This window comes from Camelus bactrianus, chromosome 32 (assembly GCF_048773025.1).
Source record: "Camelus bactrianus isolate YW-2024 breed Bactrian camel chromosome 32, ASM4877302v1, whole genome shotgun sequence".
Taxonomy (NCBI): domain Eukaryota; kingdom Metazoa; phylum Chordata; class Mammalia; order Artiodactyla; family Camelidae; genus Camelus; species Camelus bactrianus.
In genome coordinates, this window is record NC_133570.1 from 5,268,351 (window position 1) to 5,296,072 (window position 27,722).

The window sequence follows — 27,722 nt, forward strand, 5'->3', positions numbered from 1 at the left end:
TGAAAATTTAAATTATTTTATTATAAAAACTTATACAAATGAACCATAAACACAAAGGTAAAAATAAAATTTAAACAGAATTAAGCCAGTACATAAAACATTTCAAATGAAAAAGTAATAACAAAAACCTTATCAACTTGTTTGAAATTATTCATCTTTTAGATACATGATGCTTTATTCCTTAGACTTAAAATAGTGATCTCCATTACACTTACGCTATGAAATATTGAATACCATTTAAAAAGACAAATAGATTCCCAAATTCAACGATTAACAAATTACTTGCAAACTGATCACCAAAATCTCTGTACATTTGTTAACCAAAATCGTAAATCCAAAATACAAAATCTACCTTAAATAATCTAACCAAACACCAAATTACTTAAATGAGACTCAGTTTCTGAGATGGTATCAAGAGAAAATTAAAATCCTACTTATATACAAGGTTGTGCACACAAATGGATTTTTGTCAATATACTTTTAAAAACAAACCAAACCAGCGACCATTCCTGAAAACCCTTTCTATACCTGGATGGAATTTTAAAGGGCTTTTAATAACTTCAAGATTACACAGAAAAATAAGTTTATTGTTGAAATTTCAAGTAATTTTTCTTTTGAACTTATAAACGGGTTCAGTATTATGTCCAAAGCGTCTAGAGAACAGTTCTTTAATATTAATGCTTTTTCCCTCCCCTCAGTGAAAAGGGGATGAATTCCACCTGGGGGGCAACACTTAACTGTAAAGAATCCATTCTCCGCAAGAAATTTCCCCTCAGAACCCAGATAGCGGCTTTCACAAGTAAGTTCTCCTTACAACTGTTTTTAAAGAAAAAGTTGCTACCAGCGGACTGCACTCACTTCCCTACTCACTTAAAATCAGATTTTAGAGTTATTCAGTGACAAATTATCACTTGGATAACTTTGTCCAAACTTGTGCCGATGTCAGACAAAATAAATACCCGTTCATATCTGGAGCTACATCTCAATCAAGACAATAGGATTTTATTTACACGATTATTGTCGAAGTCAACTGCTGACTCGAGTAGGACGGTCTACCTGGGTCAGTGCCATTACTCCATAAATAGCCACTTTTTCCAAACCTGTGCTCAGATTTCACGTTGTACATTTCACACTGAGAACCTAGACTTGGGTAACAGGTTCTGACGCCCGTAATCAGTCAGGGCAGACTGACTTTGACAGATGATCATCTCATTTATAAAAAAAAATAGTCCCAAATTTGTGCTTTCTTCCTCATCTCTGGACAAAAACCCGTCAGAAAAGATTTTAGGGTATACTGCACGGAATGACTCCCTGCAGTAAATCGGCCCCCAGAAGCACAGGATGAGGGTGACGCTTTACAAATATTTCCTGTAAGGAAGTTCATTAAAAATTATCTTCCACATATCTCTATTTTCTTCAGAGCCTTCCTAACAAAGATTCTGCCATACAATTTCTGTTAACAGCTCTAAATGATGGGGAAAATTTTTTTACTATCATGCAGACATTTTCAGTTTCTTTTTCTTGGCCTTCAGTACAGGAGGTAGCGAAATCTTAAAGGCTGTCCTGAAACGATAGAAGAAAATACTTTTTAATGCTCTAAGTCTCTAAAGGGCGAGCCAGCCACATGACCTCAAAGGTACTTACTCGCAGGTAGTGCAGATAGGGCTGAAATTGCAGAATACTGTAAATTAAAAAAAGAAATCAAACTGAGTGGTTTGAAAACTACACAGTTCAGATATTCTCTGCACACTCCCCCCAAAATAGAAAAAAAAGAAAAACTCAGCACATAAACTTACTTGACAAGCACACAGAACAGACGTAGCCAATTTCAATGAGATTTCGGTGACAGAAGCAAGCAGCCCGGTAGTCAACGTGAACTGGGGGTGGGAGGATTAACTGAGATCTCTGATCTTGATCAGGAAGAAAAACCCACTGTATTTAAAAAAAAAAAAAAAAAGCGAGGAAATTGTGTGAACAGTCACATAACAAACACTCTGCATACAGCTTACAGGCTCCAAAGATGCCCTGAAGCCCACCCTTCTCAGCTCAAATCCCCTGGGTCACCCATCTATTCCTGTATTCCAGTTACTGGCATCAGCTGTCTTGCTCCTATTCATTCCCCAGGAAACAGGGGTCTCACTTGACTCAAGGTGCTGGGTTCACTGCTGCTGTTTCCTTACCAGTAAATACTGCAGGAGGGAGGGCATCTGAGGCACCTTCAAGTACAGTCCCCCCGTGATGTCACAAGCCTGCAAGACACACAAAGGGCTCTCTGCCAAACAAGCACTTGCTTAGCTTTTCCAGAGGAAGATCTAACACAGCAAATTGAAAGGGAACGTTTTCCCAGAGTGAGTGAGGACCAGAAGCTTGTAGCTACCTCTCAAGATGTTCAAGTATCTTGTTTTTTCCCCTCGGCTCAAACCCTTTCAACCCTTTGAAGACTACAGTATAAGACAGTATATGACTTTTTTCCTGTTTGTTTGCTACTGGTAAAATTTTTATTCTTGCCATTACATTTTTAAATAATAGCTCTGAGATATAATTCACATGCTGTAAAATTCACTCTTTTAAAGTATACAAACTCCTAGCTTTTAGGATATTCACAGAGTTGGGCAACTGTCAGCACTCCCTAGTTGCAGAATGTCTTCATAACCCCAAACGGAAATTCCTCACTCATCAATGTCACTCTCCATCCCCTGCTTCCCCAGACCCTGGCAATCACTAATCTGACTTCTGTCTCTACAGACTTGCCTGTTCTGGGCACTTCGTATCAATGGAATCAGACAACATGACTGGCTTCTTTCACTTTGGATAATGTTCTCAAGGCACATCTGAACTGTAGCATGAATCAGTACTTCATTCCTTTTTATGAGCAAGTAATATTCCACTGTGTGGACAGACCACATTTTGTTTAGCCATTCATCTGCTGATGGGCATTTTGAGTTGTTTTCACCTCTGGGCTATTAGGAATAGCACAGCTATGAATATTCATGTACAATTTTTTTTTGTGGACACCCATTTTCATTTTTCTTGAATATATATCTAAGAATAAAATTGTTGATTCAACCTGGTAATTCTAGGTTTAACTTTCTGAGGAAGTTTCAGACTGTTTTCCAAAGTGGCTGTACCATTTTACATTCCCAACAGACACCACACGCCTACCATCAAGCTTAAGAAATAAGACCATCCCAGAGCCTTTGAGGTTGGTGTACTTTCTGATTCTATCTCCCCTTCCCCCCAATCCTCATCTCCAGCAGTAACCTGAAGTTTTCTACAATTTCGTGCTTTTAACTGGCCTTTTAGGAAATATTTCTTATGGTCAAAAAACATTTGTCAAGAGTTTGGTAATTTCTTCAGTCTAATTTCTGGGGTTTTTTTTTTTCCTTTTTGGTTAAAGTAAAATTCAGTTTCATACTTTTCATTAAAAGCAATGTCTAAATGTTATCCAACAGAAATATGACACCAGCAACATATATAATTTTTAATTTTCTAGCCACATGAAAAAGGAAAAATAGGGGGAGACTATAGCTCAGTAGCAGAGTGCCTGCTTAGCATGCATGAGGTCCTGGGTTCAATTCCCAGTACCTCCACCAAGAAATAAATAAAATAAATAAACCTAATTACTGCCCCCCCATCCAAAAAAAGGAAAAATTAAGAGAGAAAATCAATTTCAACAGCATATTTTATTTAACTCAATATATCCAAAATATTATCATTTTAACATGTAACCAGTATAAGAATCATTAATGAGATATTTTACACTGTTTTTCATATTATGTCTTTGAAATTCAGGGTGTATACATTCACACATCTCAATTCGGACCACACTGACTTCAAGAGTTCAATAGCCATACGGTACCAAAAAGGACAGTACAGATCTAGAGTATGATCCTATTTTTATATAATTCTTTGCTTAGTGATCTATTCTTCCAACTATATATACAGAGAGACCTGTCATGCGTTCACCTGATATTAACAACAGTGACATTCGGATGACAGGATTTGAAGGGATTTTTTTTTAACCCTTTTTAAAAATACTTTTCTGTGTTGCTTGAATTCGTTTTAATGCGTGAATTACTTTTGCAAAGTCAATCAAGTTTGAAATTTTGAAAAAATTTCAAAGGGAAAAAAATTTCAAAGGGACCAGAGAGATGCTGGGGCTCTAATCTGAAAGCATCACCCAGGCTAGCCCCTAGAAATGTGTGAAGACTGGTGAAAGGCATTTAACAACAGGTAACAGCACACACCACGCGTTCATAACCGCCAACACCGAGCACTCATTTAAAATGTACCTGTTGGAGGAGTCCTGAATCGGAGTCTAAGATGCAGGCATCAATCAAAATATTCTGAAATGAACATTTCAAAAAATGTTATAGGAATAATAATGACAACCTTATAGTGAAAACCTACTATGTGCCAGACTCTATTCTTAAAACAGCTTATTTAACACACACAGTAACTCTACAAGGTAGATATCTGACTTGCATTTTACAGCTGCAGCAGCCAGGCCTTGGCTGGGCAGTGGTCATAGAGCTGGGGGTGGGGGTGCGCAGTGCTGCCACTCCCAGTCTACCTGTCCCCAGAGTTTATGGTCTTTTCACTCTATCATGCTGCCACCCCAAGATGGAGAACATTATACAGGCTACAGCAGCATTTTTACTTTAAAACTGAAGTTTTAAGAAAGCTTTTTCTTTAAACTTATCAGAGAAGAAAACGTGTTAATGATAATTTATCTGAACACTTCAGTTATCTGCAAAGTGAAAACATCAGATCTTTATCAGCTCTCCCTAAAGCAAAGAGACAGAGCAATTGAGTCAAGGTATGCAGCAAATTGTAAAACCCAGGATTCTTAGCCTGGGGCCCAAGGATGGGCTAAACAGGGCTCTAGCCACATAAACCAGGAAACTACATGCAAAACTGCGTCAGAGTGCGTGTTTTTCTGGGGACCCAGCAGATTCTCAAGGGTCCAGGACCCAAAATAGAGAAATGACTAGGACAAAACATGGATTCCAGATTCCCAATCCATCATTCAGTCAGACTACCTCTCTAAATTGGTGATTCAAACAATAAAATTAATTCCTTCACTATGAAACCAATATTCTTTAAAAAAAAAAAAAAGGCAGCGCTCGATTCACCTGCTTCTGTGCTGCGAAGATGACATTCATGAAGTTCATATATTGTAATGCACTGTCTTCCGCAGCCTTAATCACCTAAAAATCACATCCACGTTAATACCTTCCAGCCACATCCTGGCACTCTCAGTCAGGTGTCACCACAGTATACTACACACTACAACCAATATCATTTTTCTAATTTGCCTTGGTAGTTATTATTAAATAACATCTAAAAGTGTAAAGATGGCTGTAAAAATCTCCCCTAAATCCTACCACTCAAGAGATAATACTTGCTAATGGTTTCTAAAGAGCATCTATGTGGCCATGTCTATACACTCACACCCAAAACACACACCAGGATGATACTCTATCTAGTGTTTTAGAACCTGCTTTTTCAGTCTACAGTATCGGGGCGTGGGGGGAGGAATCTTACGTCAAATAGCAGATTTAGATGGATCCCATCCTTCATGCTGAGTTTCTAGATTTCCACTGTTTAACCAACTGTCTTTAAAGATATTCAAGTCATTTCCAAGCCTTGGTTTCTGACAGTGCTCTGATGAACACCCTCATCTACCTTTTGCACAACTCTGATTAAGCCTGTAGTAGTCAATGAGATGGGTGAAGTGTCTGCACATTTCATTTTGATACAGATGACCAAACTGCCTTCCAGAAAAACTGTATCAGTGTATCCTCCCATGGGCGATGCAAAGAATAATTAATCCCAACTGCCATCAACCCCAGATTTTTCCATTTGTGCTGAGCAAGAAGCCAACGGTGAAAAACCCACTATTTGACACTGACGTTTCTTTGCTCACCAGTAGGGCTGACCGTATTTCCAAACGCTAACTGACTGCTCACGTTTCCGACCTGTTTCTTAGAGTGAACTTTGACTTTTTTTTCAATTGAAGTATAGTTGATTTACAATGTTGTGTTAAACCCTGACTTTTAAAAATTAATTTATGAGAGCTCTTGTTTATTTTAGAAATATTACATTAATCTCGTCAGGCAGCTATGCTAAAACTACTTTTCCCTAAAAGTTTTTTTTTTTTTGTCCTTGTTTTGGGGATTTCATTTTTTCGAGATCTTAAGCTTCTTTTTATAGTTCCACATAATGCTTAGAAAGATACTCACCAACCCAAGAGTATAAACAGATTTATTTTCTTCTAGTGCTTTTATGACTTGAATATTTACACTGAAATGTTTGATCTTTACTAGAATGTGTTTAGGTATAAGCAGTGAGATCTAGCTTTGTTTTCTTCCAACTGGCCAACCAGCTGGCCCAGCACTTTTTACTGGATAATCCACTTCCTCCCCACTAATTTGAAGTGCTTCATTTATCACATGTGAAACTCCCCTGTATACCTGGTTTCTGGGCTCCACAGACTTTTCCATTACCTGTTTGCCTACCACTGCACCAGAACCACACCGTCACTGTAGCTTTATAAAGTGTTTTAATGCCTAAAGGAGCGCAAACAAAGGATAACAAAGAGCAGTGCTCACCACCCAGTTCTATGAGGGTTAAGTGGGGACCGAGTGCAGTCACCCACTGAGTGGCACCCTGAAAGGAACTCAGGATGAAAAGCAGGACGGAGCCCTCTGTGCTCTGGATAAACAGGCCCTAGACAGATGTGCACATCAGGAAGAACTTCGGTGACCCCAGATTCTTGCCTCTCCCCATACACAGAAAAGCACTAAAACCACTAACTCTAGATATCTAGTCTCTGTGATTAGCGTTAATTGTTTACCAAGATGTACACCTGACTGCACGAATTTCCTAGCCAAAAAAAATCATAATAAACTGGCTCCTCCCCTACCTCTCTGGGGCAGTTTCCTCACAGCTGAGTGGCTGTCTCCTGGGCTTTAATCCTCAGTAAGACCCTGAGTAGAACTGAAACTCACAACTCACATTGTGTGTCTTTAAGTTGACAGGAGCAAGTTTCTATCTATTATTCTGTTAGAAAGCCCCTGGCTTTCTCATTGATTTACCCTTTCAGATAAACTGTTGACTTTCTTAAATCCCCACTCTGCCAGGGGGGAAAACTTAAACATCCAAGAATAAAATATGGCTTTCCACAAACTAGTGGGGCGAGGGAAGGGGGAGAGAAGTAAGCGGCACAAACCGCGAGGTATATAATAGGCTACAAGGATGTATTGTATAACATGGGGAATACAGCCAACATTTTATAATAATTACAAATGGAGTATAACCTAAAGTATAACCTAAATTTTTTAAAAAATTGTGAAGCCCTGTACTGTACATCTGTAACATATAATACTGTACATCAACTATACTTCAATTAAAAAAAAATAAAAATTAAAAAAAATAGCTCTCCATTTATACAATTCTTTTATGTCTCTCAGAATTTGTTTTTTCTCATAATCAATTTTACACAGTGCTTGTTAATTAATTCTGGACACTTAATATTTATTGCTTCTATTATAAATGGGTCTTATTTCCCATCATGTTTTCTAATTGGCTATAGTTGGTATATAAGCATAGCATTGATTTCTTTCAATCTTACCAATATCCTTGATTTCATTTCCTGATTATCTATAAAGAAATAAAAACAGATTCCAATTTAACTGAATCTTATTAAACATACTACATACAAGGTTTTCCACCAATTTTTAAACAGTCCCTCCGAGTTACAGTAGGAAAACAAGGATTACAGTCTCACAGAAGAGCACAGGCTCCTACCTTTAACCTCCTTGTTCATTCTATGAATGTCTTATTTTCTTAGCATTAAGGAATTTTAAAATATTATTTTATAAATACTCATAGCAAACAGAAAAATAACCTCAAATCTTAGTTAAGTAAGTCGAGCATCCACCTGTCAGGAAAAAGGAAAAGCTCTCTTGCCCACGACAACACACACAACGAGAGTGACTGGGGGCTTCCAGTTACCACCTCTGCATTCCAGCGGGCTTTGTAACTTGACCAAAACATGATCTTTGTCCCAGAAAATTTAAATTATCAAAGGTTTGATTGTTCTGTGATTATCCACATGACTGTTCGGTGATTACCCACCAGGTCCTAGACGTGAATACTGGGACCACAGATAAATCAACAAGCCAATGAAATGAGACAATGAACCTGAAAACCATACACAGAGGATGAGACAACCCCAATCAAAGTCTGGGAGAGAAGAATCGCTCAATACTGTACAAAACAAACACAGTAAATTACACAAGACTGAGAAAACATCCCACACACAGAGGTAATCAAAATGCTTACGAAGGTGGGCAGAGTAACTCAGCCACCTGGAGAAGCAGCCACTCAGCTAATAAGCCCCAGGGTCAATAAACCACTTTTAAAATCAAACACTGCTTCCAACATAAGAGAGACGAGAATAATTTTTTTAAATTTGCCTAAATAAGAAACAAAGAAGCATTCTGAAGAATAACTCGTTGTGAGCAAGACATACTGGAGAATCTAGACTTTTCTTTCTTCCCATTTCAAGTTTTTACAGCTTGTCTTAAAAACATTTCAAAGCCAAGCCAAACTATTGTTTGATTCTCTACCACTTTAGAATACTCACACCTTCCATTAACATAGGCAGCCAAGGCTCTAAGAAATATCACAAGTGAAAATATCTTTATTACAAAAATACACCCTCTGAATGAGTAAAACACCAAGGATACAGCAAAGAGCTTTGGCGAGGGATCCTGCCAGCAGAGTTTCTGTATGTTGACCCTTTATGTCACCTGTAAATAACAAAAAAAAAAACATTAAAAAGGAAATTTTAGGTATTTTCTTGAATTAAAATCATTTTCAAGCCAAAGCATTCTTCTTCATGAATGAAATCAGATATTTTCAAACTGGGTTTAAGAAACATAGATAAGCAATTTTAAAGCACTTCCTCAATTTAAAATATCCTGGTGGTCAAGGGCTGAAGGGGGGAAAAGAGGAGTTGTTTAATGTAAGGTTTCCATTTGGGATGATGAAAAAGCTCTGGAATGGACAGTGGTGATATGTGCACAACAATGGGAACATACTTAATGCCACTGAACTGTACGCTTAGAAATAGTTAAAATGGTGAATTTTACATTATGTATATTTTACCACAGCAAAAAACAAGTAATAAAAAACATCCCGGTGTTATTTGGAAAGGTTCTGGCTTCTCAATGATCCGAGTGGTACAGAAGGTCATGCGTAACTGTAAGCAGCCTGGACAGTGGCCCCTGGCCAGCTTCTGAGCCCTTCCCCCTGCCTCCTCCCAGCCAGCCCCCTGCGAAAGCAGGACCCGTGAGAAGAGGACTGGAGAAACTGCCCAGGCTGAGGCAAGGAGGGACGAAGTTTATAACTTGTTTGGAGACTTGGGTGCAAAAGAGTCACTCTTATAAAAATCAAAATTCTAAACCTTTAGCTCAAGAAGGTGGGGAGCCCAGGCTGACACCCTGTGTGAGCAGGGCCTGCAACTGGTCCAGGAGCACTGATACCCCACGGGGAGGTCAGATCAGGAGCAGTGGGAAGTCGGGACTTTATTCTGGAGGCCGGTGGTTTTCAAAATGTGTTTCTACAACGGGCTTTAGGAACATCACAAGGGAACCTAGCAGAAATACAAATTCTTGGGGCCTCCCGAGACCCACTGAATCAGGAACTATAGATTGGGGCTCAGTGTTTTGTCTTAATAAAGCCTCCAGGTGACTGTTAACAGTTTTTATTGGGGTATAACTTACAGATCACAAAGTTCACTCTTTTTAAGCACACAAGTCAATGATTTTTAGTAAATTTATGAAGTTGTAAATCTTCGCCCCAATCCAATTTTAGAACATTTCCATCACCCCAAAAGATCACTTAGGCTCGTTCCTAGGCACTTCCCTGCTCCTCCCCAGCCCCGGGAAACCACTAACCGACTTCCTGTCTCTAGAGCTGCCTTTTCCCTACAGGTGATTTGGACACAGGCAACAGTTTGAAACTACCACCCACGAGCAACAGGGAACCAGTGAAGTCCTCCAAGCCAGAGAACAGCAGCTCTGACTTTTAGGATGACAGCTCTAGAGGCTGAGTGGAAAGACATGAACCGGGAGAGACAGGAGTCAGTTAAGAGGTTGCTACAATGATCTAGAGCAAAGGCTCTCAGCCTGGGCAACCGTGCCCCACGGGGGACATGCGGTTGTCACGACCGAGGGATATTATGGCATCCAGCGGGCTAAGGCCAGGGATGCTGATCGGTACCCTCCAAAGCACAGGAAACCACCTCAACAAAGAACTGTCCAGCCCTAAGTGCCAGCAGTGCCGAGGTTGAGCCGGATGTCAGGTAATAAGGGCCAGACTCTGGAGGCACTTCCGAGGCCAAGCTAACAGGATTTCACAGCTGATGAGATGTTGGATGAGAGAGGGAAGGAGTCAAAAATGAAAGCTTTTGGAAAAGCAAGTGGATGGGGCTGACAGAAATAGGAATTGGAAATGGTGGTGTAACTGAGGGAAAAGATAATGAAACTGGTCGGAGGCGTGTTAATGAGACTGTGGACACCAAAGCAGAGACACATGCAGCCTGAAAGAAAGGCTGGATTAGAAGTGAAGACTGGGAAGTGTCCACACATAGATGATAATTAATGACAAGGGTGGATGAGAACACACAGAGGAAGAAAATAATCCTACAGAATAAAAAATAAGTATTTTTTTAAGAAACAAGATGAAGGAAAAGTCAGAAATGGAAGAAAGGATGGTCTAAAAAAGAAACACAGGTTAACAGGACATCCTTAGAAACCAGAGTGTGTGAGGAAGTTGAGGATATGACCAGTGTCAAATGATGTGGACGCAGGAGAATAAGGCACAGGCTCTGATGAGGTGATGCTTCAAAAGAGAAGAGAGAATGAAGCAGGTAACGTCAAGAACCTCAAATTTCTGGACTCAAAGCCTCAAGGACCTCCACAGTCCACTCCACTTGCAAATAGCAATAACGGAAGGAAAAAAGAAGCTGAAAGTGGTTACTCTTGGTCATTAGATCTTTGATCTCTTCAACAATAACGTCATTTGCTGCTGTTAGCAACTCGTATTTTCCATCTTTACTTCCTGAGGGATTAAATTCGGAAGAAGGGTTGCCAGGGTCTCCAAAGAAGTCTCCAAGTCTGCCATTCTTTCCAGGATATAAGAATCGACTGAAACAACAAGGGGAAGAAAAAAAAACTCTAGTTACACAAACATCGGAATGAAACTCAGCAGAGACAACAAAACTACACGAATTCCGAACACTCAAGATTCCACAATAAATTTAAGTTTTTAAAAATGTATAAAATAGGCAGATTGGCAGACATAAGTCTACCACCACAGAAGGTTCGATGATTCCACTGTCTTCTAATAAAAAAAAAAAACAACAAAGAAGGAACAAAGAAGGTACTGGGTTATAGCCTCTTGAAATGCTTTAGGGTGGCTCTCACTCTGCCTTGTCAGATGACCAGTGAGAGACTCATCCCAAATTCTAATTCACTACTCATTTATCATTTGAGATCCGTTGATCTACTCCAGTAATATCTGGCCCAGGGGTCCCTGAAAAGCTCCACCTCGGGCTCCATGACTTTGACAGTTATCATATAAAACATTCCTGATTTTTTGAAAAAATGGAAACTTTGCCTGTCGCAGCTTTTACTGGTATCATAACCAAATTAGCATCATCTTTTTCACTCAGTTCTGGGAAAAATGTACAATCATGATGGGAGCAGGAGCGCTCACCTGTCGGCCCGTGGGCTCTTTTAACACAGAGTGGGAAAAGCTGAGAAGTAAACACTAACCTCAGCTGAAATCTGTTGGTAAACAAGAGTCACTCCTACTGTGATGTGACATTTAACTGAGACACAGTGGAGCTGTATCTTCCATGAGGATTAGATTCTACAGCGTGTTAACATGACAAGTAAATATGGTTATTCTTCATGAAAACATTTACTGCATGCGTGGCCATATTTGCAAATCAGCTGCAGTCTGATGCACCATTTTGCAGTGACTCCAGCACAGCCAGCTTTTACACCAGTGTTAGAAAAGGTCACTGTTTCTTCAGCCAAGCAGCAGATGGAGTAGTTGGCTTGGGTTTAGGAGCCAATGTTATGAGAAAAATCCTTATTTATAAACCCTAGAGTCCCACACAGAGCAGTGAAATATTCATAACAAGAGAGGTAGCAGGAGCCAAGAACTGGCTGCAGGGAAAGCAGAATCACCTCTCATCTTACCCGCTCCCTGGGGCAGACCTAGGAGCAAAGCAGGATGGGAGCTGCCCACCCCATTTGATAATTCTTTTTTTGGCCTGGAGAACACAGGTGAATCCGTGTGAGTTAAACGTGTACATAATGCAACTCTACCATACATCAGCTGATGAGTTTTCAGTATTTGCACCTATGAAAATACACATGTACTGAATCTTTTTTTTTTTTTTGAAGTTTAGCTCACATTTTATTTTTTTTATTGTTTTTATTTTCTTTTGTTTTGGTGGGGGGAGGTAATTAGGTTTATTTACTTATTTATTAACAGCAGTATGGGGGACTGAACCCAGGACCTCAGGCATGCTAAGCACATGCTCTACCACTGAGCTATACTCCTCTCCCCACCATGTACTGATTCTTGATGCTGTGAGTATTGCTGGCTGGTACAGAAAAAAATTTTTTTGCAATACACAGTAGGAATATTACATGCCAGCTAGCATAAAAATCTCACAGATGTTAAGCACTCAACAGGAAGAATGGTCATAGTTGTCATACCTTTCTTGAATGTGACTCGCTATCACAGCAAGTTTGTTGGAACGATTCATGAATAAATGAGAATTTCCTAGCACCATCACCGCATCTATGCATTTTGATAAAGTAAACTGTTGAAAAACAGAAGGCAAAAGGAAGATAAATTAGCTATCCAAATGACTATGTCCGTTCTTGACATAATTAAGATTTCATTAAAATTTTACAGTTATTCACTGCTAACAGTCTGCTCGGGAGCTCCCTCCTCCGAAGCCATAAGAAAAAGCACTTGCAAACTACAGTTGTCTAATTTCACTTGTATGAGAGCATTTCTGCATCTGTACAATACTCCACAAATGTTTTCTGCATAACATTCAGGGAATAGCAAACATGTCACATCTTCAGTGATAAAATTACCAGCAAACTATTGCTATGCATGGAATAGATAATGAATACATGCTGATTAACCTGGTGATTTGTAAAATTTTTCAATTCATTCATTCACTAAGTATGCTGAGCACCTATTATGTGCCAGGGGAAGATTCCTTCCTTCATGGAGTTTACATCCTCACAATTACTAATATTACTAAAATACATAGGTGGATATTTTTATAATCGTGGAATAAGGCATGTTTCTGTTAAAGAAATACTTCAAGCAGAAAATAAAACTCTCATAAATTTCACTCACTGTTTTTTAAAAATATAAAACAAACCTAGTAACATTTCTGTAGAGCAAAAAACTGACTAAAGTAAGAGGCAAATTACAAACTGGAAAAAGTAACTACAACATGTGACAGTGAGTTAACCTTTTAATATAAAGTGTCCACAAATCATAAAAAAAAAAAAAGGAACACTCAAAAAGAAAAATGGGCAATGCCCCAAAGGAGAAATACAAAGGGCCATTAAATACTTAGCAGCAAACTGAGGTAACTTTTTTTTTGGTATATCATATCAGCAAAAGATAAAATAAGGAAACAAAGAATCTTGTGTTGGTACAAAAAAAAAAAAGGAATGCTCATATACCACTTATGAGAGTTCAAAATAAGACAGTCTTTCTCAAGAGTGACAGGGTAACATGCTGGTCTAGCCACACAACAGAATCCTGTTCAGCAATAAGAAGGAATGAACTACTGATGCATGTAACAAGGACAAATCTCAAAATAATTATGCTGAGTAAAGTATCCAGACCAAACAAACGAACAAAAAAACACAAAATCCCACTATATATACTGTTTCAGTCCATATATACAAATATCTGAAAAATGCAAACTAAGCTATAGTGACAGAAAGCAGATCAGTGGTTGCCTCGGGGTGGGGACAGGCAGAGAGGTGGGTGGGATAAATTACAAAGGAATATGAAGAAACTTTTGAGAGTAATGGGTCTATATGTTCATTATTTTGATTGTGGTGATACTTTCATCAATGTATCCATACCATATGTGAAATGTAACATAACAAATTAAGCACTTTAAATATGTGAAGTCTGGGGGAGGGAATAGCTCAGTGGTCGAGTGTGTGCCCAGCATGCACAAGGTCCTGGGTTCAATCCCCAGTACTTCCACTAAAAATAAATACATAAAAATCTAATTACCTCCCCTCCCCCCAAAAAAACCTAAAGCAAACAAAAAAGAATAAAGCAAATGCAGTACTTCAAAAAAACAAAAACTTAAAAAAAATGTTAAGTTCACCGTACGCCACCTATAGCTTGATAAAGCTATTTTTAAAAAAGACATCACTAAGAACATGAAAAGAAGGGAGGGGAGTGGGAGAGGATGAGGACAATAGGTGAAAGGGATTAAGAGGTACAAACAACCAATTATAAAATACTTAAGTCACAGGGATGTAAAGAACAACACAAGGAATACAGTGATACTGTTATAATTGTGTACTGTGTGTAATGTATAAAAATACAGAATCACCATGGTGTTCACCTGAAACTAATATAATATTGTTACGTCAACTATACTTCAATAAGAAAAAAAATGCAAAGACAAGCCACAAAGCTGTAGACAAGGAGGAAATATTTGTAAATCATATATCTGACAAAAGATTTGTATCTAGAATATATAAATAACTCTTACAATTCAATAACAAGAAAATAAACAGTTCAATTTAAAAACTGGACATAACATCTGAATACAAATTTCACCAAAGAAATACATGAATGGCTAATAAGCACAGGAAAAAAGGACTCAACATCATTAGCCATTAGGAAAATGCAAATTAAAACCATAATGAGATATTACTACCTACAACAGAATGCCTAGAATCAAAAAGACAAACGAGTGTTGGCAAGGATGTGAAGAAAAAATTGGAGCCCTCATACACTGCTGATGGGAATGGAAACGGTGCACCCACTTTTGAAAAGTTTGGCAATGTCTTAAAAAGTTCAATCTAAACTTACCATATGATCCAGCCATTCAACTCATAGGTAACTACTCAAGAGGAATGCAAATACATGCTCATACACAGACTTGCTTTTACAGTATGTAAACTATACCTTAATTAAAAAGCAACGTAAACATATACTTGGTCAAACCAGAATTATCCAAAAGCCCTCTCAAGCACTCTTACCTGAGATTCCTTTAACGCTTGCTTTCCCCACCAGATTGGGTTGGTATCAACTATGATAACCAGAAGATTCAGTTCATCTTCTGAAAATATGACAAAAAATTTAAAAACATTAGCCTCATAAAAGTGTGACAAAACTTAACATTTTCAATCTGTAAATTAAATCCAGAGCAAGCATCACTACGTCTTTACATGGCTACCATCCTCCAATCACGAGATTAACATAAAGCCAAGTTCTTTTACAGATTTAGAGCCCTGGGGGCCCTCAGCAAGCTCTTGCTGGCCTTCTGCACATCTACACCTTTCATGCACTAGAATGTAAGCTCTGTGAGGGAGGATCCTGTCTGTTTTGTCACTGCTCATCCTCTGCTCCTAGCACGTTGCCTAGCACGTGGTGGATGCTCAAAAAATATCTATTATATGAACCCAAAGATATTTGCATTTTAAATGGCTAGTGAAGGACGGAAGAAACTGATTAATCAGTAGTAAGAAACACTAGCAGTAGAATTGCGGGCATGGGGTAGGGTTTTTAAATGGAGACACAAATCAATCTGGCTCCAAGTCCATCAAGTCACCTAGCAGCAAGGCCAATTAAAGGTGCAAACCAAAGTGAAAAGCAATTGCTATGTACAGATTTTACTGTGAAAAGAATTAGGCTACTCTCTCCAAAATGACAGACATGACTGAACAGGCTAACTTAACACAGTAATTCATTCAACAAACATTTACACTAAGTACCAGTGTTAGGTGTTGGCGATACTGAGTCCAAGCCCTCAAAGAGCCTACATTCTAACTGTGACAGACATATGGACCCGTAAGCACACACTGTTATGAAAAACCCAGGATGCTCATTTAATAGCAAAAAGCAACAATGCCTATCTTGACCCCATACCTTCCTTCCTCCACTTCCCATCTCCTGTATCAAGATACTCCCACCTCATCTTTGATTTCTGCTTACCTACCCAAATCCTATATACTCTCCAAGGCTCCAAATCAATGCTACCTTTCTTCAAAAGCCCTCCCCAGGTTTTCCAACAGGTCCTGGCTCCCCCATCTCAGAAGGGTGGAAATATCAGCCCCTGTGCATCAGGCCCTGGCACACGTGATCCTACAGTCCCATCCCACGCTGACAATAACCCAGCAAGAGACTTGTTTTGCTATCTTTCACCAATTGTAAGATGTACTCCCTCTTTTTTTTTTTTTTAACATTTGACGGTTGCTGAAATCAGGATGGTATCTTAACGTTATGACTGACTGACAGCATTATATTTTCTCTTAGCGGTACTAAATAAAAGCACATTTCATAATCAATATTGTCTTAGATTAGATGAAATAAGCTGTTCCTACTTTGCAAAAGAAAATAACCTGCTCTAAGTCACATGGCCTGTAGCAAGTAGCAAAGCCAATACCCAGCTTTCAAGACAGATCTGCTTGACTCTAAAGACTATGGCTTTTTAGTGCCCCAGTGCCTCCTTCTGACCACGCACAGCATTGCCCCTCTCCTAATGACAGAACTCACTACCTCATTTGACGGTTAGCTATGTTTCTGATCTCTCTTCCCAACTCTGCCCATTAACCATGGACTCCTTATAGAATGAGAAATGAGTAATGTAGTATCAAGCACAAAAGAAGCACTTAATAACTGTGTCTCCCACAGGCCCTCACTCCTCTACCCATAGCCTTTAGCCTTATTCTCCAACAGGCCCCACCCCACAATTCTCAAGGCCATAAAGTTCTTGCTACTACCAAGCCCGAGAAAAATGCAGTGTTGCCTGTCAGGAGAGGAGTGTATCCATACACATGGATCGTCCCTATGAATTTCCTTCTTTGTGTCTCTAGCTCCTCATTTGTTGCCAGGGGCCATACCAGATCTGCCTCCCTCACAGAGTTGTGATAATTATTAAAACAAATAAAGATATCCGGACAATTGTTACTGCCTCCAAAAAAATCTGTATCTATTCCTGCCCTCCATAGTCCATTTCCCACACAGCAGCCACAGCAATCTTTTAAAATCATAAATCAGACAGTAACACTTCTTTGATTAAAACCCTAAAATGCCTTTATATTACGCTTAAAAAATAAATCTCAAGCTCTTTATCATGGCCCACAAGGGCCCTGTACCTGGCTGGGTCACTCGTCCCTCTAGCTCACTTTGCTCCTGCCACCCTGACCTCTTTTTTCTCCTTTTACGGTATCAGGCCGTGTAACTAGCAGTTTAATGTATAAAAGAAAGGCTCTCCACCTTCCTCTACCCCTATATGCCCCCTTTCCGCCTTCCCATTGTAACAGACTGACTCAACTTGCCACGGGGCCTTCACAAAGTCATTCGAGTCAGAGTTTCAATACCACTGGTCTTCCCTGGACCCCTATCTAAAATAGCTCCTCATCCTCATCTCCTAATCACAATCGACAACATCATCACATTATGTTATCTTCACAGCTGTCACGCTTCGAAATTATTTTTATTTACTTGCCTATTATCTGCCTCGCTCACCAGACTGTAACCTCCACGAGTGTGTCACGTTCTCTACTGTATTTCCCAAGGCATAAAATAACGCCTGGCACACAAGGCGCGCTCCAAAAATATCTACTGAATTAATGAATACATTCGCCACTCCTCTAAGCACCAAACAGCTTCCACCCAGTCCCTAAAATATACTCCATCCGGCCGGCGCTGGCCGGACAAAGTCTGCCTAGCCCCGGGGTCCGAGTCCTCGGGCCCTCACCGCCTAAGACCCGCGGGAGCGGCCCTCACCGTCTGAGACCATGGCGGACCGGATCTTTCAGCGCACAGCCAGCTGTGGTCAGGCAGGCCTCCCGGAAACTGTTAACCCTGACTTCCGGCGCTGCCAAGTGACGTGTGAGGCGGCTTTGCTCAGGCCGCGCGCCGTACCCACGGCCCCGCCTCCAAAGCGCCGGAAGTGGAATGCAGAGTGGCGCCGCGCGCTGTCAGTCTCTGTGGCTCGGAGCCCGCGCGGTTGCGGGACGCATCCTGGCAAGGAGGGCAGCTCTGGACCCCTCGGGCTCCACGGTCCGGAGGGCACGATGGACTCCAAGGGTAAGGCGGGATGTGACGGGCCTGCTGGGCCTAAAGCGGAGCCGCGCAGGGTTCCCTCCACCTCGCACGTCCAGACTGGGCTCCGGGAGAGGTCCCTTTCCGAGCTCAGGCTGTTTGGCTGGATGTGGTTCCTCGAGTCACAACTAAAACTCTTTCGCTGCTCCTATATCCAGGGAATGGGTCCTGGGGGTATCCCCATACACCCCCTCTCCCCACGCTTTCCAGTGCCTTCTTCCAAAAAGTGAGACTTCGGACGAAGTGTGCAGTCTTGATTTTCTCATATGTGAAGTATGAGTAAGACTCTGCCCTGTTGGATTTGGTACTTAAAAGAAAGGGCGTATTTGATGTGCTCATCTAGTGTGCTTATCAAGGTGTTTTATTAACTTAAGGACAAGGGCAAACTAATATATATTGTACCTTTCATGTAAAAAATAATAGCGGGGTGGACCTCTACATACACATACGTGTATACGTTTATGTCGGTGAATAGGCTTAACTTGGCATAGACTGGAGGGGTGCAGGAGAAGTCGGTAAGGTGGATGACTCTGGGATTCTTTCAGGACTTGGGGTTAAGGATAAAGAGGAGAATGACCTTTCACTGTCATTTGATAGAGCTTAAATTTTATGCCATTGTACATGGATAGCTTTTTCAAAATGGGAAAGAGTTTGCAAATAGTGATGTGATGTAATCCCTGTTCCCATAAACATTTATGGTACCCCTGAAGCCAAACACCCTGCAAAGTTAATATTTTAAAAATTTGTCTGCTTATTAAGATCTAGTCATTGATAAGCTCTCTGATCGTCCATCCTGCTAAATGAATTTGATGAATCACTTTTTCTCCCTTTCCAGAGTTAATTGAATACTTTAAGTCTCAGATGAAAGAAGATCCTGACATGGCCTCAGCAGTAGCTGCCATCCGGACTTTGCTGGAGTATTTGAGGAGAGACAAAGGTAAAGAGGGTCCTCCCCAAGCACTCGGGGTATTAGGAAAGTCAGCTCATAACTCAGAAGTGTAGAAAGTGAGAGACACCCTTGTGCCTGCAGAAGGTAATGCAGCCCCAAGCTCTGCTTCTCCCTGCATTTCAGTCCTCCTTTTGACTTCAAGAGAGCCCTCAAGTCATCATCAAAAGGGTCCCCCTTCTCAAATGAAATATACTCTGAATCAAGAATGACCATTTTTATATCAGGTTAACTATGAAGCTTAAATTATAGCCATAGTTCGGCTTCACAAGTGTTTATTGAGCTTCTGTCCTGTGGCAGATTCTTTATAGTTGCTATAGAGAATATTCCACTATAAACTCTGGTATTAATGTCATCATTGTGATCACTACTAATTCAGACATCCTAAATGTAAGCATCTGGGTATAAGCATAATAATAATAACAACAACAAAGCCTTCTTTAACTTAAAGGGCTGGCCTAGAGGTGCATGGCTCTAAGACAACCTCCAGTGTCTTCCCATTGTACTTACAATAACATCCAAACACCTGAGCCTTATGTTCACCACACCGCAGACCTCTTCTGTCGCTGCTACTTAACTTCCTTCCCTGCTGTCCCTCACTGAACTGTGCTTCACTCTGGCCTCTCTTTGTTTCTCTTACCAACTTTGTTTCCATCTTGAGGCCTTTGTGCTGTTATAGTCTGCATCTGGAACTTTTCCCACTGGATCTTTATGCGGCCAGATCCTTTCTTACTCACATCTCTGTTTAAATGGCCCTCACTCTGAGAGGCCGTCCTTGTTAATTCTCTCAAGGAGCTCTACCTTTTTCATCATTCTTTTTTTCTGTCTTCATGTCATTCTGTGATTACCTTGATTGTTCCTTTATGTGCTTGTTTACTGTCTGCCTCTCCCACTGGAAGGGGGTTCCATCAGAGCAGGGATCCTGTCTGTCATGTTCACTGATGTATCTCTGCCATCTTCAATAGTGCCTGGCATACAGCCTGCACCCAGTAAGCATTGCTTGAATGAATGAATGAATCACAGACGCATCCAGGGGATGTGATACTAAAATGAACATCACCTTCCTTCTGTGCTCATCCCAGGGGAGACGATCCAGGGCCTGAGAGCGAACCTCACCAGCGCCATCGAAACCCTGTGCGGCGTGGACTCCTCCGTGGCTGTGTCCTCAGGCGGGGAGCTCTTCCTGCGCTTCATCAGCCTCACCTCCCTGGAATACTCCGTGAGCCCCTGCCTGCCCTCCTTTACCCTCTGTTTCTCTGGCCACAAATATTCTCAGCTTACCTGGATCCTTTCTTTCCCTTCATTTTGCTCTCTTCTTCCTAGGATTACTCCAAATGTAAAAAGATCATGATTGAGCGGGGAGAGATTTTTCTGCAGAGAATATCACTGTCGAGAAATAAAATCGCAGATCTGTGCCATACTTTCATCAAAGATGGGGCGGTGAGTAGATCTTGGTCATGTGCGGTAATCGGGAACAAGGACTTCGGAGTTGGACTCCTGGGATAAAATCCTGCCTCTGCCACTTACTTGCTGTGTTACCTTGGACAAGTTATTTAGCCTCTCTGGGTTGCAGTTTTCTCATCTGTTAAATAAGGGTGATAATAGTAGCTAGCTCATAGGGCTGTTGTGAGGATTAATGGGATGGCATGTGTGAGGACTCTGCACTGTGCCCAGCACAGAGTAGGCCCTGTGTAAATGCAGCCATTACTGTCATGGACGGTTGTCATCTTAAACAGGCAGAGAAAGCCCCTGGGACAGCAGGGATGATTCTTGATTTAATAAGGTGTCTTACTAAAGCGGTATTTGTTATTATTGGATATGTACTAAGTTAATCTGAATTAGATCAACACAGAACAGCTTTTGTCACGAGTTAATACTATCTTCCTGCTGAACGTTAGCACTAGATTGAGATTTTCATCTTCACTCCAGATGTGGTTACAGAGGTGCAAAGCTGCCCAGTGTTTATAAGCTAAGACAGGAGCTGTAGGTTAAGTCAGGCTCCCAGCCAAGGGGTAATTACACTTGTGTGACGTCTCTCCCACCAGCTAAGCCTCCACCGGCCATAAAAGTATTTACTTGCATCTGGACTCTGAAATCATTTCCTGTTTTATTACCCTCTTCCCAACTTTGAAGTGTGTTATTAAGTAAATGGCGCATGGTGGGGAGCTTGTACAAAAGCCAGTGGCAAACAGCCATTCTGGGGCCAAGAGGAGGCAAGGTTGTGACCACTTCTTGCCGAGGCCTTCTCCTGCAGACGCACTGCGCCGTCAGCGTCCTGCGGGGTTCATTTGTTCTACCGTAATTGAATGTGTAGGAACCACCTGCATCAGTGCTATTTTGGCTAAATTTCGAGCAGAGCTGCTCCAGTTTGAACCTGCGGATGAACCACATGGGGATCATACTAAATGCAGGTTGTCAGTCTGGGGGCTCCTGAGAACCTGCATTTATAACAAGCTCTCGGGTGAGGTTCAGAAAGGAGCTCGGGAGCTGCGTGCACCTGTCTTACATGACACAGTCCTCTGCGCTGCTCCTTAGAACGGAGATTACATCTACGTGTCTGCAGAGTGTACCCAGTCTACAGATGGATTGTGTGTTTACTCCCAAACAGTATTTGTAAATTTTTAAAAATTAGTTAGCCAACATTGAAATACTGGATTTTTAGCTCCTGTGGAAAAATCAGATGATCTGGCAACAGCGGGCCCACGTGACAGCAGCCGGAGCTCAGCCTTGCCACTGTGCTGCTGGCCCCAGCGGCCCGCTGCACTTCTTTATGCTGCCTGCCTGGTGCCTGTCGGCCCAAGGGTGCAAACCATGTCTCAGAATTAGGGAAACCAACCCAAACGAACCTAATGGAGCCTCCAAATAGAAAAGCTTGCGTATCTGGGAGTAACACCACGTGGAGATCCTACTTCTGCACTTGCTATGGGTAGAGGAGACTCATATTCCTCTGGCAGAAAACATTTTCAGCTTGCCTATGGGCTTCAAACTCAGTGTACTCTCAAGGAGCGCCTTTCTGGTCACAGGTGATTTGTAGGAGAGCACACGGAGAAGCTTCAGGGTACCAGGAACATGCACTAGGCAGCAGAGAGGATTGGGGAGCACCGGAAGTTTGCCCTTTTGACAGAGCGTTCTCTGTCCACAGAGAATATTAACTCACGCCTACTCCAGAGTGGTCCTGAGGGTCTTGGAAGCAGCCGTGGCGGCCAAGAAGCGTTTCAGCGTGTACATTACGGAGTCACAGCCTGATCTATCAGGGCAAGTATCTTTCCATTTGGTTATGTGCCCAGCAGTCCTTTACAAGAGTAAACTGAGGATTAGAATCCATTGTAAGAGGAGCCAGAGCATGCCCCCTCCCTTACCCCATTTGCCAGCCAGTCAGCATGGCCCTCAGCAGTGCCCGTTCCTGCCCCTGGAAGAAAAATCACCGTGAACTTGAAGTAGGTCACAGTACAGGATCTAGGGGTCTTATTTAGTACTGAAATCAGAGGGACAGCAATCGATAGATTTTTATCAAGGAATAAATAATGCATATCTCCTATTTATCCACAACATAAAAGAAAACTCCCTTTTTTTCCCTGAATTTGCATCTCTTACCTGGAGTCCCCAAGAGTACAGTTTTCCTGAAACACATACTTCCTTCTAAAGACCCCAAATTCTTGTTTCCTTAGTCCAGAGTCTTGGGATCTACCCCTTCATCCATTAATATTAACTGAGCTTCAAGCTAATGTGCTTTATCATCGTCCAACATAAGTGACTCACCATACACCACTGTGGGACTTTCTTGGAGTTTTTCTAATGTTCTCAAAATGTTATTTTCAGTAAGAAAATGGCCAAAGCACTCTGCCACCTCAACGTCCCTGTCACTGTGGTCCTGGATGCTGCTGTGGGGTAAGCACCCAGCTTCCCCTGCCCCAGGTTTCCTCACCTCCTCCCAGGGTTGGCTTGGAGCAGGGTTTCAAATGGAAGGTTTGAGTCCCATTCACAAAACTGGACTGGGTAGCGTCCTACCTCTTAATTGACGGCTGTGTTAAACCAGCAAGCTCATTATAAGGTCTTGGTAGCGTACACAGAAGACAGGGCTGTAGGATGCTGGGGAGACTGAGAGTCACTTACGTAGTATCGTGGTGCATTTTAAGAGCAAGGTGCAAAGGTCAGCTTAGGGTCAGCACTCATGATCCACGATCCCGCTTCATCTGAAGACACAGGCTGTCTTTGGTGTCACTCTGGGATTCTGTGTCACCTATGGAACTTTCCTTCTAAAACCGAAGCGGCACGCTCCATGGATCGTCAGCGTGCCTTGCAAGAGAAAACAAGAGTAATAACCCCTTGGAAGGAAAAGACATAAGGAGATGATTAAGGAAATTAGGAAGGTGTTCAACCATTTTAGGGAGAGGGGATAGCGCAGTGGTAGAGGGCATGCCTAACATGCACGAGGTCCTGGCTTCACTCCCCAGTACCTACAGACAAACAAACAAGTAAACCTAATTACCCACCCCAACGACAAAAAAAAAAATTTTTAAGTAAGCATTTTTTAGAATCCTACTAATTGCTCATACTAAAAGGTAAATTGGCCTTCCCTTACCTGCAAGATTCTTGAATTACATAACACATTTTTCCAACTTCAGATCATTTCAGGTTTTTAAAGTTTTGTTTTGTTTGTATTGAAGCAGAACAAAAAAATAGAGTGTGCCACATGTAGTAAGGATAAATACCAGCTCATGAAGTTCCTACTTCAGTTACACACATACATGCGCATGTACTGGGTGGCAGCGTGAGTTATACGTCTTATTATGGTGTCGTGATCAAAATGGGTGTTAGTGGTCCTGGAGCAGAGCTGGTAATTGTGCCGGGGGCTGTCTCAGGTACTCGGTGCTCTTTGGGAGAAAGGTAGTTAGGAGAGGAACTTACCCTGGTGAAAATGGGAGTATTCATCTTGGAGGTGATGATGCTACTAAGAGCAGAGCAAAGAGAGCATAAAAACTTGTTCTTAATTTCCTCAGCTACATCATGGAGAAGGTGGATCTTGTTATAGTTGGTGCCGAAGGCGTTGTTGAAAACGGAGGAATTATTAACAAGGTAGGCGCATCCGTGCTCCAAGGGCGTGGGGGCGTGCTGCTGGACGCGGGAGCGCACCCGGCACTGTGTGGGAGCACCGCTCCTCTGACCTGCCTGGCTTGCAGTTCCCACCCCTGCAGCCAGCGGGTCCCAGTTCCCGTGAGTCACTGCAGTGGTCAGATTCTGGTCAGATTTCTGTCCGCTTTTGAGATTGATCTGTGTAAGTTGGAATATAATTTGTATTTTCGCAAAGTATGCTCTGATGGCATTGGGCTTTTTGGTTGGGTTTTCTTTTTAATGGAGTGATGACATCAATATAATGTCTTAAAATTTCTCTATTGCTTAACATGGGAAGATTTCAGGATAGAGTGGCATTCATTGCACTCGTATTGTTGTTCAACCACTACCATTGTCTGTTTTCAAAACTTTTCTATCACCCCAAACAGAAACTGTCACCACTAAGTAAAACTCCATTTTTCTTTCCCATCCCCCAACCCTTCTGCCTCCGTGATTTTTGCCTATTCTAGGCACCTTATATAAGTGGAATCATACAGTATCTGTCCTTTTGAGCTGGGTTTATTTCACTTAGCATGAGGTTTTCAGAGCTCATCTGTATTGGAGCCTGTGTCAGGACCTCATGCTTTGATGCCTGCATAATGTCCCACTGCATGGAAACACCTTTGCTTATCCATTCTTCGGGTTGATGGATACTTGAATTGTTTCTACCTTTTGACTGTTGTGATTAATGCTGCTGTGAATATGAGTGTACAATTATCTGAGTTCCTGTTTTCAGTTCTTCAGGGGTACATACCTAAACACGGGATTGCTGGGTCATATGGTATTTCTGAGTTTAGCTTTTGGAGGATCCGCCAAACTGTTTTCCATCTTACATTCCCACCGGCAAACTACGAGAATTCCAATTTCTCTACACCCTTGCCAACACTTGTGTTTTTAATTATAGCCCTCCCAGTAGGTATGAAGCAGTATCTGTTGTGGTTTTGACTTGTGTTTCTCTAATGACTAAGAATCTTGAGCATCTCTTTGTGTGTTTATTGGCCATTTGTATATTCTTGGAGCAACGTCTATTGTTTTCTTTTTTAAAAGGTCCTCTTTAATTCCAGAGCCAGAGTTACACATATTACATCCACTCATACACTTTGTTGCTTCCACTTCAGCTGTGCTAGAAGATCTCATCCTTCTCCACTTCTGACTTCCCAGATTGGAACCAACCAGATGGCTGTGTGCGCCAAAGCACAGAACAAGCCTTTTTATGTTGTTGCAGAAAGTTTCAAGTTCGTACGGCTCTTCCCACTAAACCAGCAAGATGTCCCGGATAAGTTTAAGGCAAGTTTTACATATTTGAAGGGGCATTTGAGTCTAAACTGAAGTCTTTGAAAAAACGCAGTGCTAAGAATGTTCTAGGAAGTTACTCACTTCCCATTGCTATTTTTTCCAGTACTCAGGATACAAAGATAAATTGGTGGTCTAATTTGTCCCCAGAATTTCAGTCTTTCCCTTATTCACTGACATGCTAGGTATGGGCCAAGGAGGCAGGGACAGCTGGTGGGTAATGGTCGAAGTTTGGGGGTCAAGTGTCTGGGCCCTTCTGCCATCCCCGCCACTTACTAACCACTTGACCTTGGGCAAGTCCTTCATTTTAAGCTCTGTGAACTTCGGTCACGTGCGCAGTAGGGTGATAGTACTATCAGAGTTGTGATGATGTAGACATAACCACGGGAAGAGCTCAGCGTGGTGCCCGGCATGTAGTAAGCGCTCTGCAGATGCTCCAGTGGTCTCGAGAGGCCTTGAGGAGTTAACCCAGCGCATCAATGGAACACGTGAAGCTTTTCTTTAACCAGCTGGCTCACCCACGCCACGCCCGGCCCTCCCCACCAGTGCGATGCACAGCCAGCTGCTCCCCGTTTCCCCGGGGCGCTTTCAGGCAGTGGCACACTGATTACCCAGGCCCAGGTCTCCCCAGCTCAGAGCCCTCAACACGTTGGGCAAGCAGACTAACGAGTGCTTCCTGTCTCCTCAGTACAAGGCAGATACTCTGAAGTCTGCACAGACTGGACAGGATCTCAGAGAGGAGCACCCATGGGTCGACTACACCTCCCCTTCCCTAATCACCCTGCTGTTCACAGACCTAGGGGTGCTGACGCCCTCAGCCGTCAGCGACGAACTCATCAAGCTGTACCTGTAACCGCCGGGTCCTCTCCTGCCGGCGTGCGGCTGAGGAATTGGGAAGCCTCTTGACCCCTCGGTGAGCCAGGCCAAAACTGAATTGTTTCTTATGACGTTTTATAGACTAAGGACTTGAAATCATAAGTCATGGAGAGTTTTTTAATTCATTTCAGTTCCATCTAAAATATGTTCATGGTTCCTATAAAACCCAACCTAGATTGTGCTTGTAGTTTCCAGACACTTTCATCCATTTCCAGTTTCCAGAAATACAAGTTGGATTGTTGGCTACTTGACCAACTAAAGAAGATGTGCCTGCCCCCCTCCCTCCAGCTCCCCGCACTCCAGACTGATTTGCCGAAAGCATCAATGAGGCACGCAGGCCTAAGAGAGCCAGGCGCCCCTCAGCAGCTGAGCGGCGGCCACCCCGGGTGCAGGCTGCATGCAGTGTGGGATGAGAAGGGCAGGAAGCGCTCAGGAATGTGTGTCAGGCTTCCAGCGGTGAACTCGAGCTTTGGGCTGCCACCTCTGCAACAGGATCCGGATCCACAGAGGAAACCACTACGAGAGCCCAAGGCAGGCGGGGGCGGCATCTCTGGCAGCAGCATCCTGCACAGCTCACCGTTTACAAAGACGCCTTCCAGAACATTTGTAAACTTAAATTCTCTATCTGTGAAAGATGTGAATTTAAACATGTTTGGATCCTGAACAGCTTTTTACAATTGTTCTTGGGAACAAATTCAGCATCTTTTCAAATAAATTATATGAAAGATTTTGCTATGGCGTTGCATCAGTGCTGCAAGCTGACCCCAGACCCAAACGCTCCATCCATCTTGGTGGAGACACTGGGCGGCCCCCTGCATACGCTAAAGGCACAATCAGTTAGAAGGAAATAGAGTTCATTCAACAGAAGGCATTGTAATTTTCTTTCCCAGAATGACTTGCCTTCTCTGTTTTTTAGATCCCCGCCAATAAAACGGTGCTGGGGCTGTGGGGGGGTTCTGTGCGGTACATCGGAGAGATTAAAGCTAATGCCTGGGGCCAAGGATGCCAGGGAGGCAGGCGCCTGGAAACACTGAGGAACTTTAAAAGACCTAAAATCAAGCCTACTTCAGTA

General features: G+C 42.1%; 2 protein-coding genes across 3 annotated transcripts; one reads left to right on the forward strand and one right to left on the reverse strand.

Moving 5' to 3' along the window:
- GTF2H3 (general transcription factor IIH subunit 3) lies at nt 1–18,214 on the reverse strand. 2 transcript variants are annotated; one of them, XM_010969724.3, is made up of 13 exons: nt 18,106–18,214; nt 15,354–15,433; nt 12,807–12,913; nt 11,053–11,219; nt 8,757–8,819; nt 7,813–7,842; nt 7,637–7,665; nt 5,136–5,210; nt 4,293–4,346; nt 2,181–2,249; nt 1,797–1,932; nt 1,645–1,681; nt 1–1,563 (listed from the first exon to the last, which is right to left on the reverse strand). In XM_010969724.3, the coding sequence occupies exons 1-13, from the start codon at nt 18,116–18,118 to the stop codon at nt 1,494–1,496; spliced, it is 930 nt and encodes a 309-aa protein (XP_010968026.1). In that variant the 5' UTR covers nt 18,119–18,214; the 3' UTR covers nt 1–1,493. The 2 variants fall into 2 exon arrangements, with proteins under 2 accessions (XP_010968026.1, XP_010968027.1); XM_010969725.3 differs by lacking the exon at nt 18,106–18,214 and adding an exon at nt 17,825–18,051.
- Nucleotides 18,110–27,381, forward strand: EIF2B1 (eukaryotic translation initiation factor 2B subunit alpha). The gene is made up of 9 exons (XM_074356381.1): nt 18,110–18,408; nt 19,259–19,360; nt 20,452–20,588; nt 20,693–20,809; nt 22,512–22,628; nt 23,193–23,257; nt 24,370–24,445; nt 25,643–25,768; nt 26,463–27,381. The coding sequence occupies exons 1-9, from the start codon at nt 18,117–18,119 to the stop codon at nt 26,625–26,627; spliced, it is 1,197 nt and encodes a 398-aa protein (XP_074212482.1). The 5' UTR covers nt 18,110–18,116; the 3' UTR covers nt 26,628–27,381.
- The last annotated feature ends 341 nt before the right edge of the window (nt 27,382–27,722 follow it).

What these genes read in the sequence shown, in the direction of transcription:
- EIF2B1 (XM_074356381.1), top strand. Translation starts at nt 18,117, where the DNA reads ATGGCGGACCGGATCTTTCAGCGCACAGCCAGCTGTGGTCAGGCAGGC. An exon ending in GTCCTGGATGCTGCTGTGGG is followed by an intron (nt 23,258 to 24,369) that starts GTAAGCACCCAG and finishes TAATTTCCTCAG; the next exon opens with CTACATCATGGAGAAGGTGG. An exon ending in ACGGAGGAATTATTAACAAG is followed by an intron (nt 24,446 to 25,642) that starts GTAGGCGCATCC and finishes CTGACTTCCCAG; the next exon opens with ATTGGAACCAACCAGATGGC.
- GTF2H3 (XM_010969724.3), bottom strand. An exon ending in GCGAGTCACATTCAAGAAAG is followed by an intron (nt 11,220 to 12,806) that starts GTATGACAACTA and finishes TTGTTGTTTCAG; the next exon opens with TCGATTCTTATATCCTGGAA. An exon ending in CAAAGATCTAATGACCAAGA is followed by an intron (nt 8,820 to 11,052) that starts GTAACCACTTTC and finishes TGTTATTTACAG; the next exon opens with GTGACATAAAGGGTCAACAT.